Source organism: Ovis canadensis, chromosome 24 (assembly GCF_042477335.2).
Source record: "Ovis canadensis isolate MfBH-ARS-UI-01 breed Bighorn chromosome 24, ARS-UI_OviCan_v2, whole genome shotgun sequence".
Lineage (NCBI taxonomy): Eukaryota > Metazoa > Chordata > Mammalia > Artiodactyla > Bovidae > Ovis > Ovis canadensis.
Window position 1 is genome coordinate 54752210 of NC_091268.1, and position 17625 is coordinate 54769834.

Here is a 17625-nt window from a genome sequence, read left to right on the forward strand (position 1 = left end):
AGAAATGCAGCATCTATACACACTCCAAAGGCAGCTGTTCCAACGTTTTGGCAACATTATTGTATGAGTGTGACTTTTAATTCCTCGGACACCAAACATTTCTAGCGCTAACTAGGTCTGAAAATTGATACATCACAGGACAAGGAGTGCATTTATGCAGAGTAAGTCAACAGCCGAGCCACAGAATGAACACCCCGGCCTTGCCAGTAAGATCTTCACTGATCAGTATGATTTCGAAGAAACTTCTGACTGTAGCTACCTCTGGGAGAAAAGAAAAGACAGGACAGATTTCCAACTATGCCTGTCTTTCTAGTGAAAAACAAGTGTTTTAGTAAGTTGACTCCAAATGGGGGTGGGGTGGGGAGTGAACTGTGTTCTGAGGAAATAACACTCTCTGAATATGAAATTATCAAGTTTTTAAGCAAAAAGAGGTGGAACCCTTGAGTTGACCTGCTCCTGCAGAAGCTATGTGCACATATCACGCTACAGGTGAAATGAAGGCGGGCTCCCTGTCCAGCCGGGGATGGTTACCCAAAAGGAAAGCAGAGCTGTGCTTCTGGAGGCTGCATGCAGGCGCAGCTCTGAAGGTCAAAGGCCAGCGCTCAGACCCGGCTCAGGGCAGGCAGGAGTGCCTTTTGTGTCTGCTCAGTCCAGGTGGGGGCCCCGAGCCAGCAGGTCTCGGTTCCACACACAGAACTTGTCCTGAAGCAGTGAGGGGGCACCTGCTCGTCGTTACTTGGTAGAAACCGCACTCAGCTGTGCCCGTGCCCTCTGTTCTGAGTCTGCGCGCACCCCCTTCCGGGAGGAAGCGTTCGGTACACGTGCTGATTTCAATCCGCCAGGAGGGGTCTCCCGCCGCTCATTTTAAGTGGGCGGCCTTTCTCATAAGGTTGCTCAGTCCTAGCGGAACCACCCTTTTTTGTTTTGGGTTTTTTTTGGCTGTGCGGGATCTTAGTTCCCCACCCAGGGATTGAACCTCCACCCTTGGCAGTGAAAGTGCAGAGCGCTAACCACTGGACCACCAGGGAATTCCCAACAACCAACCTCTGGCAACCAGTAGTTTACGAGTCAGTACGGCTGGTGATACACCATGGGTGAAAGGAGGCCCCGCCAAGGCCAACATGTCTGTAACTGGCTGCCGTGGGTTCCTCACGAAACGAGGTGCGGGGGGCCCCTCCCTGCTCATAAGACCGCGCCGACGCCGAGACGGCCTCCTCCCTGGCTGTGGCCCCGGGCGTACCTTGTATCCCTGGTTGATGCCGTTGATGAACTGCTGAGGTGGAGGGTTCCACAGGAATTGGATGGTGGTGGAGTTCACGGCTTCCACCTGCACGTTCTGCGGGGGCGCGGTCGGCACTGCTCCAGGGCAGCAGGAGGCATGGGGGGCGGGGAGAGAAGAGACCCTGAGCTGCCGCTCACCACTGACTCACCGCCACGCTCAGCGCTGCGCGCCCGGGTTGTTGCACGGTTTTGGAAGCTAATCGTGATGTTACAACAAGAAAGAGCTGGGCTACTCCTCACTTTCTGTTGGAGAATTCTTAAAGGCACAGGCAGAAGGGTGGACCAGGTCATCTCAACCCATGGTGAGCCTTTCCTAAGGGGTCCCAAGACAGACAGCAAACAAAAGCTTTCTCCACATTTTTTTTCAGTTAGCCAGTATATGAGATCAAGGCAAGGTTTGATCTAGGCCTCTGCACCCCCTGTTACATATCATTCTGTTTCAAGCCCGGTTATCCTTTATATATTAAAAAAAAATCCCTTTTCATATGTACTTACTTATCCATTCAGAGGCTAAATTTCTCTTTGTCTGCCATAGAAACCACCATTAAAAAATTTTCCACTTTCCATTTCTTTTATTGAAGAGCTATTGAGCCCAATTATGTGCCTGCCCAGAGGCCTCCAAGGAAGTCACATGCCTGGGGAGCTTCTCTCTTGCAACTAGCATAGTCACAGGCAGTTCCCTCTGGTGCACACACGGGTGGAGCCTCTGCGCCAAGTGCTTGCAGAAGGCCTCAGACCAGGGGACACCGCACGAGGGCTGGGAGAAAGGGCAGACCTCCGAGGGCGGAGAGGCCTTGAGAAAAGTGCTCGCATCGGGGAAAATGGAGTCAGCAAAGGCAAGCGATTATGAGAAGCCGGGTGAGTGGTGAGAGAATAATGAGCATGGCTGGACGTGGGGTGCTGGGGGGGAAAAGGGCTGAGAAAGTGGACGGGTCACTGTGGGGATGGCCCCAGGTGCTGGACACAGAGGTTGAGAGCGTACACGGAGGGCAGTGGGAAATCAGCGGGCTTCTGGAAACGGCAGAGACGGAACCCGGCCGGCCTCTGAAGGACGGCCTCTGCAGAGGGGGCAGGCCAGCTGGCTGTGCCGTACAGCTTTCTGCGGGACACATAGGAAGGTCTTGGTTCTTTAGGAGCTTGTTTCAAGGGAAAGACAGTGGATCCCAGAGGATCCTTTGGCTCCAGGAACAGAAACGGAGATACGCGTCTCTTGGCACAGAACACGTGAGGATTCCGTATGGTCCTGTTGGAAATCACTGCAGCTTTCATTACGCTCTTCTTCAGAATCTCACGTCATCCGGCAGAGACGAGAAAGACACGCCTCATCCCAGCCCTCCACTCCAGACTCCAAGCCGCCCAGCCACTCCCGTCTCCTCCCGTGCTGTCTCTGGGCCCTCCCTCCATACGGTACCAGGAAGACTGTCCTAGTCACTTCCCATTCAGCACCATCCTAAACTGGTGGACTGAAAACGGCCACAGGCATCACTGAGCCGAGCATGTAGGCAGTTGAGAAGCATGGCACACCCATCAAACATGAGGAAAAGCTGAACAGACGATAAAGTCTTACCCTTTTGTGAGCCCATAAGGAAGCTGAGGCCACAGGGCCACTGGGTCTGAAATACGAGAAAAGAGGGACCCTCCCCCTCTTTTTAAAAAATAGCTTAAAAGTAAGAGAATGGAAAACACTAATTAAAATAAACCTGGTGTCATTATATTAATATCAAAGTAAATATCCTACCAAGCAATGAAACCGATGATAAAGCAGCTCACGGCATGATGATGACGCGATCTGTCCCTCAAGAAGACCCAACAGCCCTGGCTGTGGACGCCACCGAGCTTCAAGGTACAGAAGGCAAAGCTGACGAAGCTGACGGTAAGACTAGACAGCACTACGGGGACAGCTGGAGACCTCAACACTCCACCAAAAAAAGAAGGCAGACAGGCACATCAGTGAGGCCCTTCTGCCAGACACCACCACACAGGATCTGATCCACACGGTATTTACTTAGAAATCTACCCAAGGACAACAGACTACACATTCTTTTCAAGCACATGTGGAACTTAACCGAGATGGACATATTTGAAATATATATGTCATATAAAACAAATCTAAACAAGTTAAAAATAACTGAAATCACAAAAAGTGTCTTTTATGACTCAACAGAATTAAACTTGAAATTAACAACAGAAAGATTATGTGGAGAGTCCCTAAAAACTTGTAAATTAAGGAACACACTTCAAAGTAACCCATGAGTTAAAGATGAAATCACCTGGAAAACTAGAAAGCATTTTTAGTTTAATAAAAGGGAAAAACACAACATATCAAAATTTGGGGACTTGAAAGTGCTGGATCATCAAAAAAGCAAGAGTTCCAGAAAAACATCTACTTCTGCTTTATTGACTATGCCAAAGCCTTTGACTGTGTGGATCACAACAAAATGTGGAAAATTCTGAAAGAGATGGGAATACCAGAACACCTGACCTGCCTCTGAGAAATCTGTATGCAGGTTAAGAAGCAACAGTTAGAACTGGACATGAAACAACAGACTGGTTTCAAATAGGAAAAGGAGTACGTCAAGGCTGTACATTGTCACCCTGCTTATTTAACTTCTATGCAGAGTACATCATGAGAGATGTTATCATGAGAAATGTTGGACTGGAGGAAGCACAAGCTGGAATCAAGATTGCTGGGAGGAATATCAATAACCTCAGATATGCAGATGACACCACCCTTATGGCAGAAAGCGAAGAAGAACTAAAGAGCCTCTTGATGAAAGTGAAAGAGGAGAGTGAAAAAGTTAGCTTAAAACTCAACATTCAAAAAACTAAGATCATGGCATCTGGTCCCATCACTTCATGGCAAATAAATGTGGAAACAATGGAAGCAGTAAGATTTTTTTGGGGGGGTTCCAAAATCACTGAAGATGGTGACTGCAGCAATGAAATTAAAAGATGCTTCCTCCTTGGAAGAAAAGCTATGACCAACCTAGACAGCATATTAAAAAGCAGAGACATTACTTTGCCTACAAATGTCTGTCTAGTCAAAGCTATGGTTTTTCCAGGGGTCATGTATGGATGTGAGAGTTGGACTATAAAGAAAGCTGAGCACTGAAGGATTGATGCTTTTGAACTGTGGTGTTGGAGAAGACTCTTGAGAGTCCCTTAGACTGCAAGGAGATCTAACCAGTCCATCCTAAAGGACATCAGTCCTGAATATTCACTGGAAGGACTGATGCTGAAGCTGAAGTTCCAATACTTTGGCCACCTGATGTGAAGAACAGACTCATTGGAAAAGACCCTGATGCTGGGAAAGAGTAAAGGCAGGAAGAGAAGGGGACGATGGAGGATGAGATGGTTGGATGGCATCACCGACTCAATGGACATGAGTTTGAGAAAGCTCCGGCAGTTGGTGATGGGTAGGGAAGCCTGGCGTGCTGCAGTCCATGGAGTTGCAAAGAGTTGGACACGACTGAGCTACTGAACTGAACTGAATTAACAGCCTTTAGATGTTTATATTAGAATCTAAACTTCAACTTTAAGAACCTATAAGAGTAAATTTTAAAAGAAGGAAAATAGTGAAGAAAAAGAGCAAAAATCAATGAAATAAAAATAAACAATAATAGAAAAAAACCCCAATGAATCCAAAAGCTGTTCTTTTAAAAACCAATAAACTTCTAGCCAGACTGGTAAAAAAATAAATAGAAATTGCAAATTACCAACATCACCAATAACAGGAGACACCTCTATAAACTCTATCGACGCTAAAAGAATAAAAGGACATTTTGCGTATCTTTAGGCTCATTAACTCAACAGTAGATGAAATGAACAAATGTCTTTAAAGAAACACACTTCCAGTCTGCTTAAGAAGAACTAGAGGACCCGAGTAGTCAAATAGCTATCAAATATTTGAATACAAAATTAAACACTTCCCAAAAAGAAAACTCTTAAGCATACAAGGTTCGATGGTTAATTTTACTAAGCATTTCAAGAAGGAGGAAATAAAAGACATTCTAAAGCATTAAGCTGACACCAAAATCAGAAAAAGGTGCTGAACATAAAAAGAAAGAAAAGTAAACTATAGGCCTGAGAACATAGATGCAAAAATCCTTAATAAAATATTAGAAAAATCAAATTTAAAAATATGTAAAAATCACAATTTATCCTAATTCAAGTAGGGTTTGTCTTATAAACACAAGGCTGGTTCAACATTTGAATATTCATCAGGGTAATCTGCCATTATCAACAGAACTTTGATCATCTTCATCGATTTAGAAAAATCGTTTGACAAAATTGAATCTCCGATAGTGATTAAAGGAAAAGTGAAAGTGAAAGTCGCTCAGTCATGTCCAGCTCTTTGCGACCCTAACCCATGGACTCCATGGAATTCTCCAAGTCAGAATATTGGAGTGGGTAGTCTTTCCCTTCTCCAGGGGATCTTCCCAACCTAGATTGAAGCCAGGTCTCCCGCATTGCAGGCGGATTCTTTACCAGCTGAGCCACAAGAGAAGCCCAAGAATCCTGGGGTGGGTAGCCTACCCCTTCTCCAGGGGATCTTCCTGACCCAGGAATCGAACCAGGGTCTCCTGCATTGCAGGCGGATTCTTTACCAACTAAGCTCTCAGATTAAAGGGAAAACAACGGCAGCGACTCCCCAAGTAGGAATTAAAGGGAACTCACTAACCTTGCTAAGCATACGTGCGCAGGCTAAGGCACCGCAGTCCTGTCCGACTCTTTGCGGCCCACGGGCTGTAGGCCGGCAGACTCCTTCGTTCATGGGATTCCCCAGGCACGGACACTGGGCGGGTCACCATGCCTTCCTCCAGGGGATCTTCCCAACCCCGCGATGGAACCTATGTCTCTTAATGCTGCCTGCATTGGCAGGCGGGTTCTTTACCATTAACGCCACCTGGGAAGCCCAAGCTTGCTAACAGGCATCTGTAGAACACCTACAACTGGCATTTTATTTAGGATGAAAGAGGGAGTGCCTTCCCCTAAGCTGAGGAACAAAGCAAAGGTGCCTTTCTTACCACTCCTATTCTGGTTGGCCAAGCTGGAGCAGTAACGCAGGAAAAGGAGCGAAAGGCATACAGATTGAAAAGGAAAACAGAGCCAAAAAGCCTCTCTACTCACAGACAGTATTACTCTCCATGTAGGAAATTCCCGCGTTTACTCAGAACCAAGATCACAGGATACAAGATCAAAATATTTTGAAACACAAGCAATGGAGAACTGGAAACTGAAATTAAGAATTCAGTATCAGTTACATGGCAGTTAAAACATGAAATAGATATGAATTTAACAAACTGTAGGCAAGATCTGTATGCTGAAAATTGATGAAAGAAATAGAAAACTCTTGAGAGTCCCTTGAACAGCAAGGAAGGAGATCAAACCAGTCAATAGAGGAAATCGGCTCTGAATATTCATTAGAAGGACTGGTGCTGAAGCTGAAGCTCCAATACTCTGGCCACATGATGCGAAGAGATGACTCACTGGAAAAGACCCTGATGCTGGGAAAGACTGAGGGCAGGAGGAGAAGGGGACGACAGAGGATGGTTAGACGGTATCACCGACTCCATGCACGTGAGTCTGAGAGAACTCAGAGGAGACTGGCATGTTGCAGTCCATGGGGTCGCAAAGAGCTGGACACAACTGAGCTACTGAACAACAGCAGCAGCAGACTAGAAACTTCTCCAAAGCCCTTCAGTTGCTGGAGAGGAAAACCAAACTGGCCCATCCACGGGAGGCACCGCTGCTCACAGTGAAAGGGGAGGAGCCGCTCACTCTTGCCAACAACGTGGACGGCCTTAGTGCCAGGCGTGGGGAAGGGCCAGACGCAGCCGGCTCCACGGCATGCTGGCTTTTCCCATTTTTATGATTCCTGTAAAAGGGAAAGCTAGAGGAGAGGAAACAAGAACCGTGCCAAGGGTGGGGGTGGGGCAGAGCTCTGCTCTCAAGGCAAGTAAGTTGTATACATCAGTAAATCTGACTTTAAAATGGCTGCAAAAAGCTTGATGTCTTTTCTCATGTAGAGGTGGTGTCTGAGGCAAGCGGTGTTTGAGGCACTTCAGTGCAGACTCTGACTGTTCTGACCAAGAGAATATGACCCAGGCATTAATAAACTAGCAGCTTCCACGCCTTATCTCTAGAACTGTCCTTTCTGGAAGTCCTGAGAGGAGAAAGGAGTTTGCTGTCCTTGCAGCCACCATGCTGGACTGGCTGGGTGTGGTGCCCGGGGGGCAGCCCCAGGGTGCCCGACCTGATGGCCTTCCAGCCAAGGCACCCACACTCGAGGGAACCCCTCTCCCTTCTCCGGACCCTCAGCCGCCAGCCCAAAGCACCACCCCTCCAGATCCCATTCCCAGCCTGTAAAACCACAAGATACGGTACAACGGTGCTGCCTGCAAGCTCCAGGTTTATCCTGCGGCAATGGGTCACCTGGACAATCTCCCCCATGTGAGAGAGCAGGGAAGGCGGTGGGAGGGGAAATAAGGAGGGAAAAGGGACGAAAGAACATGAAGGGCGGTCAGGAAAGAACTGAAAAGGGCCGTGACTTCTTGGAAAGCCCACGTCCTCATTCTTTGCAGGCTTAGTTCTGGGATTTCCTTTCCAATTACTGACTGAAGTTCCATAAAATTTTCCAGTCAAATGCGGTTATATTCTCTAAAGTAAGACCACACCAATCGAACACTTCAAGAAAATGGCATGTTGCATAAACTAAATGAGCAATACTTCCTGCCATCCCTTCCTTTCCTCTGTGTCACGTAACAGCCGCGCTGAAAGGCCCTCTCACCATCACGTCAGTGCCTCCCTAACTTCCCTGCCCCGGGGCCCAGATACCAGGCATCCTGGCCCGGCTAACCCAGCTAAGAAGGCAAGCTCCCTTCTCCTCATGTCAAAGCTCACAATGCTCCTCAGGTCTCTTCTGCGCTCAGATCCTTGAGCATCTCTTTCTCCTAATTACTGTCATCAGAAGTGACTCACAAATTTGTGGACAATGGGATTAAAAATTCCCTCAAGTGAGAAAAAGACCTACAGCCCATAAATCCTTCTTGACAGAGCTTCAAAGAAGAAGCTGCTCTGGCGGAAAGGTCTTAATTATGGAGGAGGGTTACCTAACCCCAGCCTTCCGGGAAAGGCAGGGCTCAGCCCCTGAGGAGCCGCCGCTCCGCAGGACGGTGGAGGCCCACGCGTCCACAGCTGGGCTTGGTCTGTGTGCGGAGGACCCTCCTGGGAAGCTGCGGCCTACCTGCCGCCCGAGTGAGGCCTCCAGGGGCGTTCTCTCCCCAGATAACTAGCACCTGAAATGCCATTCTTTCCAAGCCTCAAACTGCAGGCCGTGAAGAGGCCTGGTGAAGTGACAGGGGTTATGCCTTTCTGTGATTTTCACTGCTCAAAAAAAAAAAAAATCCATTTTCACCAGATAATCCCCCCTAGACCCCAGTGAGGACACTGTCTCAGTTTTCACAGTCAAGGACAAGGAGCCCTGTGGGGAAGGCCCCAGCGCTCTGGGGCACCGAACAGCCAGGTTATGAGCATGGAGAGCCTCACGAGTGGCTTCAGACACAGAGGTCCTCTGCCTTCGGGAAACGTCTGCAAGTTGCTGATAACACAAAGGCGCTTCCCGGTTCCTGAGGATGGATTTCTTGGGGTGGCCAGTGGAGGGCGGAGTGGGGTACAGTGGTCCAGTCAGGGTGCTGCCGCTGGGGTCCCCCCGGGCTGGGAGACGCTATCAGCTTTTCATTGTAGTCAAGCACTCATTATGGCCGCTCAAAAGCATACAACTGTTGAAATTACATTTGAAAACTGTATGTGCACATTATACACATCGCTGAAGAGTGTGTGCCTAGTCATACCCAGCTCTTTGTGAACCCATGGACTGCAGCCCACCAGGCTCCTCTGTCTACGGAGTTTTCCAGGCAAGAATACTGCAGTGGGTTGCCACTTCCTCCTCCAGGGGATCTTCCCGACCCAGGGATCGACCCAGCGTCTCTTGCAGCTCCTGCAGGTGGATTTTTTTTTTTTTTTTTACCACTAAGTCACATGAGTATTTAAAAATAATAACCCACGTGAGTAAATCAAGGCATTAGAAAGGACTACAGGGTTTGACAGCTTCAAATAATGTACTTTTTGAAATATTCTGGATAAGATAGTATATAACTAATTGTTATGAATTTTTCAGAATTTTAATCCTTAATTAAAAAGGAAAATATCAATATTGCTTACTGCATGCTTCTTATTTTTTCTGATTTTTTTCAACCCAATTTATTTGAAAATTTTAAGAATTTGTTCAAGCACAACTTTTTGAAAAGGTGATTTCTGAAGTTACTACATACATACACTCCACTTTATTATTCTTTATATTCAAACAGGTGCTGCTGCTGTTCAGCTGCCAAGTCATATCCAGCTCTTTGCGACCCCACACACTGCAGCAAGCCAGGCTTCCCTGTCCCTCACCATCTCCCCAAGTTTGCCCAAGTGCATGTCCATTGAATCAGTGATAACATTCAACCACCTTATCCTCTGTTGCCCTCTTCTTCTGACTCAGTCTTTCTCGGCATCACGGTCTTTTCAATGAGTCGGCTCTTTGCATCAGGTGGCCAAAGTACTGGAGCTTTAGGTTCAGCATCGGTCCTTCCTAAGGGTATTCAGGGTTGATTTTCTTTAAGATTGACTGGTTTGATCTGGCTTTCCGAGGGACCCTCAAGTCTTCTCCAACACCACAGTTTGAAAGCATCAGTTCTTCAGCGCTCCGCCTTCTTTATCGTCCAGCTCTCCCATCTGTACCTGACCACTGGAAAGACCAGAGCCGTGACTAGACGGACCTCTGTCAGCAGGGATGTCTCTGCTTTTTAACACACTGTCTAGGTTTGCCATAGCTTTCCTTATCAGATGGTGACCCGAACAAAATCCAAGACCCGATAGTCCCACCTGTTTTCCACTTTGTGAAAGCAATGGGATCAGGATACCACTTTGACAAAAGGATTCTTCTGAGGGGTTAGAGCTGGTGCTGTGCATCAGTGCTCATCAACCTGTGATGGAAGTGCTCTTGATTTAATGACCTGGACTTGTTTTGTATCTGACATGCCATCCATTTATCTTCTAACGGTATTATTCGTAACGGAACTTTCCTATTTTAATTTTAAACTGAAGCCTACCAGCTGTCCAAGAGTTTCTGTAAGAGTTTGTGAATAAAGTGTTATTATTATCATTGTTGTTGATGTTTTTAGTGAATGGGTCTCACTTTGAAGGTCTGTTGAAGGAGCAGCTATTGGCACCAAAAATGGGCATTAACTGACACTCTTTAGCATCTGATTGGACTCCACAGAGAACTCCCCAGACCAGCTATACTAACTTGTATGAGTGACATGCAATCAGTTTTATATTTCTAAAGGAATCAGTGTTTGAACTCGAAAGAAAAAATTATTAAGATGGGCAGCAGCATCTGTGTAGATATATACAAATGCCCATTATTTTAAAATACTTTCTGTGAGAAATATTTGATCAGATTCCAAATCCAGTCACATTATCACAGAAACTTTGACATTACATATGTTTGTAATGTCAAAATGAAAGGAAAAATTGTTAACCTAAATACTGCCCCCTTAAAGTATAACTTGGAGAGGGCTAATTGTCTCCATTCTGGTTAACAGTAAGTCAGAAGTTTCTCTTCACTGGGAAAACAGTGATAAATAATCTTCAGGCACTCACGACCACCTACTTGTGCAAATGCTTTCTTGATAATGGTTACCTTCAAGTCCTTGAAGAGGTTCTCATTAGAAGTCTTGATGGTATCTGAATGGCACCATCTCAAGAATAAAACCACATATTGAAAAGTTGTGTTCACCCACTGAGGTCAAGTTTCTCACTCAAAATTTTGAGATTTTGATTGGAAAGTTTTATACAAATTCAGCATGTAAAAGTTCCCCTAGCATTCTCCAGAGTTGATCAATGTGGCTCTGAAAATACACACAGTTATGAATCCATGGACTGAAATGTATTTGGAACACTTCAATTCGTTGCAGTTATTATTATTGATTTTCACATTATCCCATCTTTAAAGAGTGGGAGCCTCTTCAAGGTGGCTCAGGGGTCTTCCTGACAAGCTCTCACTGGGGTTTGATAAGCTTCTTCGCTTTTTGGAATTATATATTATACTGCATTATGTTATATACCGCCTGCTCCTGGCCTGGAGTCTCCCATTCCGCCAAGAAAGCCTGTTTATTTGGGGGTTACTGGGAAACTCTGCCCTACTAGGTTGGTTCTCATTTCCAGGCTTTTTACAAGAAACTCTTTCTTTCTTTGAGGATAAAATCATCATACTTCCGATTCCAATTTAGGGTTTCAACTCTGCCAAAAATCTCAGTTCCCAGTGACAGCCACATAGTACTTCCCTGCTTTTCCTCACAGCACTCACACAATTGTGCCTTAAAAACACCAAACCCAGCACGCCCGCTCCTGTGGCTGCTGAAAGCTGCCGATCTTTTTTCCTCCAGTCTTTGATTTTGGTTCTGTGCTAGGGATGGGCAGTCAGATCATCACATTTCAAAGTCAGCTGAAATAATTACTTTCTGTTTGGCTAAGTTCACAACCTCAACATACCGCTATGTTCTCAAATTGCCTTCAGTTTTTCAGACTTTCTGTTATAAATGTTTTAAAATGACTTAGTTTTATGAGTAGAAGAGGGCTTTCCAGGTGGCACAGTGGTGAAGAATCCCTGCCAATGCAGGCTATGTGGGTTTGATCCTCGGGTCGGGAGGATCCTCTGGAGTAGGACACGGCACCCCACTCCAGTATTCTTGTCTGGGAAATCCCGTGGACAGAGAAGCCTGGTGGGTTACAGTCCGTGGGGTTGCAAAAGAGTTGGACACCACTGAGCGTGCACAGGCGCATAAATAGATGGAATGTATTTACACGGCTTCAGGGTCAAGGAGAAGCCTAATTTCTGTCTCTACCTCCTTCTCCTGTAGGCATGGTTCCAGCCCCCTGCGGTCCTGGGGTTCACCAGCTTGTCCTCGAAGGAGCCCCCTCACTCCTCCCGACAGGCGGCCGCTCGGCGGCCAGTAGGGCTTCCCGGACCCCTTCCTTCTCTGCAGTCCCCATGCGCCCCGGCCGAACGCTGGAAAGGGAGCTGCTTTCCTTTCACAACCGCTGCCTGTCCACACCTGTCTGTCTCCTGGCCCACAGAGCCATTGGACCATCTGAAAATCACAAATCTATCCAGCTGGGCTTGGCTCCCAGGGGCCAAGTAAACACTCTGCTTCTCCCGTTTCCTGCATGACAGGACCGGCAGTGCTCTGTGCTGGGCCCCTTCTCCGCCAGCCCTGATGGCGAGGCACCCACAGCTGGCCTCCAGGCTCCAGCGGCATTCAGCCCAAACAGGATTCCATGGCGCTGGATCTGCCCTGATTTGGAAACGTGTCATTGACAAGTCTGGTCCCAGCTCTCCCTGGATCTGTGCTCAACTCACCTCCCAGCTCTCGTTATGGCAACAATCGGCACATCCCGTCCCTCCTCCCGTCACGTGGCTGGTCGTGTGTCTGGAAAAGCAGTGTCTGGCTTTTATGTTTCAGCCTGATTTCAGCCATCAATCTAATACCGCAATTTATTTTTATTTCTGATTCGGGGACAGAACATCTGAATGGCTCTCTCAGCTGTGACACCTGCAGGCTTGCCGGGCATGTCGTCTCCACCCGCTCCGCGTCCCTGAGAGAAGTGCTGAGCAAGAAAAGCCCCGAAGGGTGACAGCATCTGCAGCTGGGGTCACCTTCACACTGGTGGTCCTTCAGGTGAACGACACTCTCTGGGCAAAGCTGAGTCCTCGGGGGCCTGATGACTTTATCACCCAATCCACAGCTCTCCATCTCAGCCACAAGGGTGCTGACTGGGAGAACTGATGAGTAAATGAAGCAATGAGTGAAATCAAGCCACGGAACGAACATAGCATTTGGACCTATCAACTCGGCAACCCTCCCCCAGGAGGCAGTGAGCTGGTTAGAAGGTGGCCTGTTCTGAGTGACCCAAGGTGACTCCCGGTGACAGGTTTCCACCGTTTCTTCCAGGAATGTCTACTGTTGTTCCCAGCCCACAGAATCTGAGACTCTGTCAGGTCAGCACTTCTCCTGAGCCAGCCTCTGCAGCTGGAAAGAGAGACACCAGTTGGGCTCATGTTTGTTATTTCATTCAAGTACTCAGACAACATTACGCAGATTATGCAAAGCTGATCTGCAGGACCCCGAGTAAATTCCAGACTATCATTACAGTCCATCTTCTCTGCAATCTATGTGAACAGCGGAAATCGGTTTAAAATAACAGTTAATCAGAAGAAACGTGTGCTGGCTATGGAGCTGCCTGATGTTTGGGAGACTCATAACACGTCAGATAAAATTAATGGGGTGACACCATGAAGTGCCAGCAGGGAGATTCCCAAGGTCTCATGGGGCAGGTGGGTGTGAGCGTCTAGGCCTCCATAGGGGAAAGTGACTGACGTCTGCCTCCTCCTTCTCACCCCGTATCAGCTGGTGGAATCCAACCTAAAGATGCTAATGGCCCAGGGACAATGCTGTCAAATCAGCTGAATTTAGCACAGAATGAGATGATAGTGCATCGCTCAACAACGTTTCTGTATGCTAACATGCTCGTGGCTATCTGCTTGAGGTACCATACTGACCGTATCTGTCCCAAACTATGAACCCTCAGTGTCCCGCAGGATGGCGGCTCGTCTCTCACTGCCCTCAAGGCAAGGTCGGTTTTCCTGGTTGTGAGCAGCCTGGCGTGTGGACACTTAGGGCCTCCCTCACCTAGAGAAACGCCTCTTCACCTCTGCTCACCTTCTGTTCACTGGGGATGGAGCTGCTGGCGGGACGGCTGGTCCCAGCAGTGGCCATGCCATGGAAGGACACCCGATTCCTTACGTCTCCACAACCACGCACCCCGATTCTCCTTATCCTGAACGTGTATGATCTCAAGTATCGGGGACTGAAGAGTCCACCCAGAATTCATGGGCGTCTCCCTCTCCAGGTGAGCCTACACCACTACCTGCCTTTCAGAGAAGGGGTGAAGCAGCTCACGATGTGGAGGAACCACGGGCCACAACTCTGCTGTGTGGACAGATGTATTCCATCTGCGTGCTGGGCAGTGCCATCGGCTCCAAGGCATTGAAGGCTGCAGCTGAGCTCTTGAGCCATGAGCGCTCGTGGGTTTGACACGCCTGCGTGTCTTCCCTGCATTAAACAGTCCTGACACTCTGTGAGGATAACAGATCTTTCACAAAGAAGCTCGAGAATCCCTTTTTAAGTGTCCTGCATAAGAAAACACCTTAACACTGGAAAAGTTCTGTGTTCCCCTTTCCAGACTTGTTTTCCCCAATTCTTTGTGCACCAGGCACTGAGGGGAAAGCCTTCGGGACCAGTTTGCAGGCTGCGGAGGCCCAAGGCCAGCAGGCACTGGGTTCTTCTTCTAAGACAAGGAGAAGCCCATGGGAGAGAAGGCTGGGCATCGTGCTGAACACAGACACTCACTGGCCCACTGGCGGGAACTGAAATGGAAACAGCAGGCATTCACCATAATCAGACATCTATTTACGCTTCATTTACTGACATGTCAGGCACCTTGCTTGGCTTTGGGGTACAGATGTAAATAAGATCAATCAGATGCAGCCCCTTCCTTCAAAATTTGCACAGGCTTGTAGGGAAGACCAGTCTGAATCCCCCAAATAGTGTGCTAGCTGCAATACTGGGCTCCCAGGTGGCACTGCTGGCAAGGAACCCGCTGCCAGTGCAGGGGACGCACGAGGCTTGGGTTCCACCCTGGGTCAGGAAGATCCCCTGAGGAGAAGGTCTCCAGCATGCTTGCCTAGAGAATCCCGTGGACAGAGGAGACTGGTGGGCCCCATGGGGTCGCAAAGAGTCGGGCACGACCGAAGTGACTTGGCGCACGGGCACAGCCACTTGAGACGGGTCTGGTTGTTCCCTTGTCCTTCAGTAGCAGCTGAAGGGCAAGCCTTCTCTCCCACAAGGTCTGCACAGACACAGGTGTTGGACTCCACCTGCCTCCAGCCCCCGAATCTCGGCTAGGTGCCCAGGCTGCCCCGCTCGGTCCCCACTCAGCCCCACCCGCTGGGTCTCTCACTGTAGTATCTCCCTTGGGCACCCGGCTTCAACCTTGACCCTGACGTAAACTACAGGCCAGCTGACGCCTGCTCTGAAAGGGACTCATGGCCAACTGAACCAAACACGCTGTATTGCTTGAATTCAGTGTTTTTTCAAACTGCAGGCCACTACTGCATTAGCAGCAGACCAGAAACTCAGCTTAGTGATCGCAGCCTGCATTCGTTAAAGAAGGAATGAGACAGAATGGAATAGAGCTGAAAATATTAAAGACCATCCTGCGCTGTCAGGGTAGTTATTCTTCTCTGGCCCTTTTGTTTCAGGTGCGTGTGTGTGTCTGTCCTGAGTTTCCATGTAAAACAGACTTATTGGGCCTGCTTTTCATTCCAGTAAAAAATATCCACAAGCTATTGCAAACCCACTTGAGCACCGAAAATCTGGAAGCGATTTTTGCCCATGTTTCTATGCAGAATGAGAAGGGAAAGCATAAATTTGAGCACGTCCCAGAATTTTCAACCTGTGTGACCTTTGGAAAGCTGATTACCTCTCTGAACTTCTGTCTTTTTCTCTGTAAAACAGGAACCGTGGTGCCTCTCTCACACGACGGCTGGGGGATGGCCGCAGAACGCGATGAACGTACGTGGACAGCACACAGGACTGTGGAAACTGGTGCACAGTGGCTCCCCCTGAAGAAGTCGATTCCTACACTTTCCTGAAAGGCCTCAAAGACCAAGGCAGGCCCGTACCTGAAGGAACACCCCGCACCACTTTGTTCAGTTCCTGCTGGGTGTTTCATGTGATGCTGGGAGAATCTGAACATTAGCCTATCTGCGGGTGCAGCCTGAGGCCTAGAAAGTCATCAGGGCTGAGAAACAAATCTTTCCGTGCAATGTCATTTATGCTACACTGAGAATTTCCCAAGAGGAGACAGGAACGGGGCTTGCAGAGTGCTCATTTATAATCCTTACTTTAGAAAACCCTGCGAAGCCCAAGTGAACATTTAGGGGCTTTTGCTAACGTTTTAGAAACCTGGATGACCAAATGTTTTCTCCCATTTCTCTCTAAATGTGGAACAGTTCTCTTTCATTAGAAGGTAATGTTCTGAAACCAGAATAAATCATTACAGCACAAAAATACCTGTTACAAGAAGAAAAATGATAAAGAAATAAAACCAGAAAAAATTAAAGTCTTGGCATGCTCAAGAATGATGATTTATAGTATAATTTGTCTTTGAGCCCTTTATAGAAAAATCAGTATTTGCATCTTAATGGACCCATTTAAGGAAGGAATTCTTGCCTGGAGAATTCCAAGGACAGAGGAGCCTGGCAGGCTACAGTCCATGGGGTCGCAAAAGAGCTGGACATGACTGAGCGACTAACACCTTTAAGGAAGGGATAAAGTTTGCTAACCTCACTGGCTTGGGGCTTCCCAGATGGCTCAGTGGTAAAGAATCTGCCTGCCAGCGCAGAGACACAGGAGATGTGAGTTCCATCCCTGGCTGGGAAGATCCCCTGGAGGAGGAAATGGCAACCCACTCCAGTATGCTTGCCTGGAGAATCCCATGGACAGAGGAGCCCGGTGCAGGCTTACAGTCCCTGGGGGCACAAAGAGCTGCACGCGAGTGAGCGAGCGAGAGCACCTCGAATGTCTGCTTGGTCTGCTCCGGCTCTTTACGAGTTGAGCGCCTGCGAATCATCTAACACAAACTTTCTCACCCCCGAGCTTCTCATATGCCCCACCCGCCCCGATTTTGCCCATCAGTCCCATTTAATAGATGTTGTTAGCAGGGCCTCATGACCTTCTCTTTCCTGCAGAAGGAAGTTTTAAATGTGAGAGATTAACCTACACATGGGCTTTCTCGCTGGCTGAGGGGTGAAGAACCTGCCTGCAAAGCAGGAAACACAGGAGATGTGGGTTCGATCCCTGGGTCAGGAAGATCCCCTGGAGAAGGAAATGGCAACCCACCCCAGAACTCCTGCTTGGAGAATCCCATTGTCAGAGGAGCCTGGCGGGCTACAGTCCATGGGGTCGCAGAGTCAGACACGGAAGCGACTGAGCACACACACAAGCAATGTTCACACAGAGCAGCGAGACTCTTAAAACAGCTCTAACCACGTGACTCGGGAACCCAAGCTGTCAAACGTCCATTGCAATCACCCAAATGAAATCGAAGACAACTTCAGTTCACTCCAGAAGTTCCTTCCAAACCCTTGCAGAAATCAATATGCTTTTGGTTTCA

The 17625-nt window shown here is 48.1% G+C and overlaps 1 protein-coding gene across 1 annotated transcript in view; it reads right to left on the reverse strand.

Annotated features, from left to right (window-relative positions):
* Positions 1–17625, reverse strand: part of SDK1 (sidekick cell adhesion molecule 1) — a 724823-nt gene that overhangs the window by 117282 nt on the left and 589916 nt on the right. Inside the window, exon 18 of the mRNA XM_069569592.1 lies at positions 1241–1356. Coding sequence (XP_069425693.1) covers positions 1241–1356 — 116 coding nt within the window. The remainder of the gene's footprint in view (positions 1–1240; positions 1357–17625) is intronic.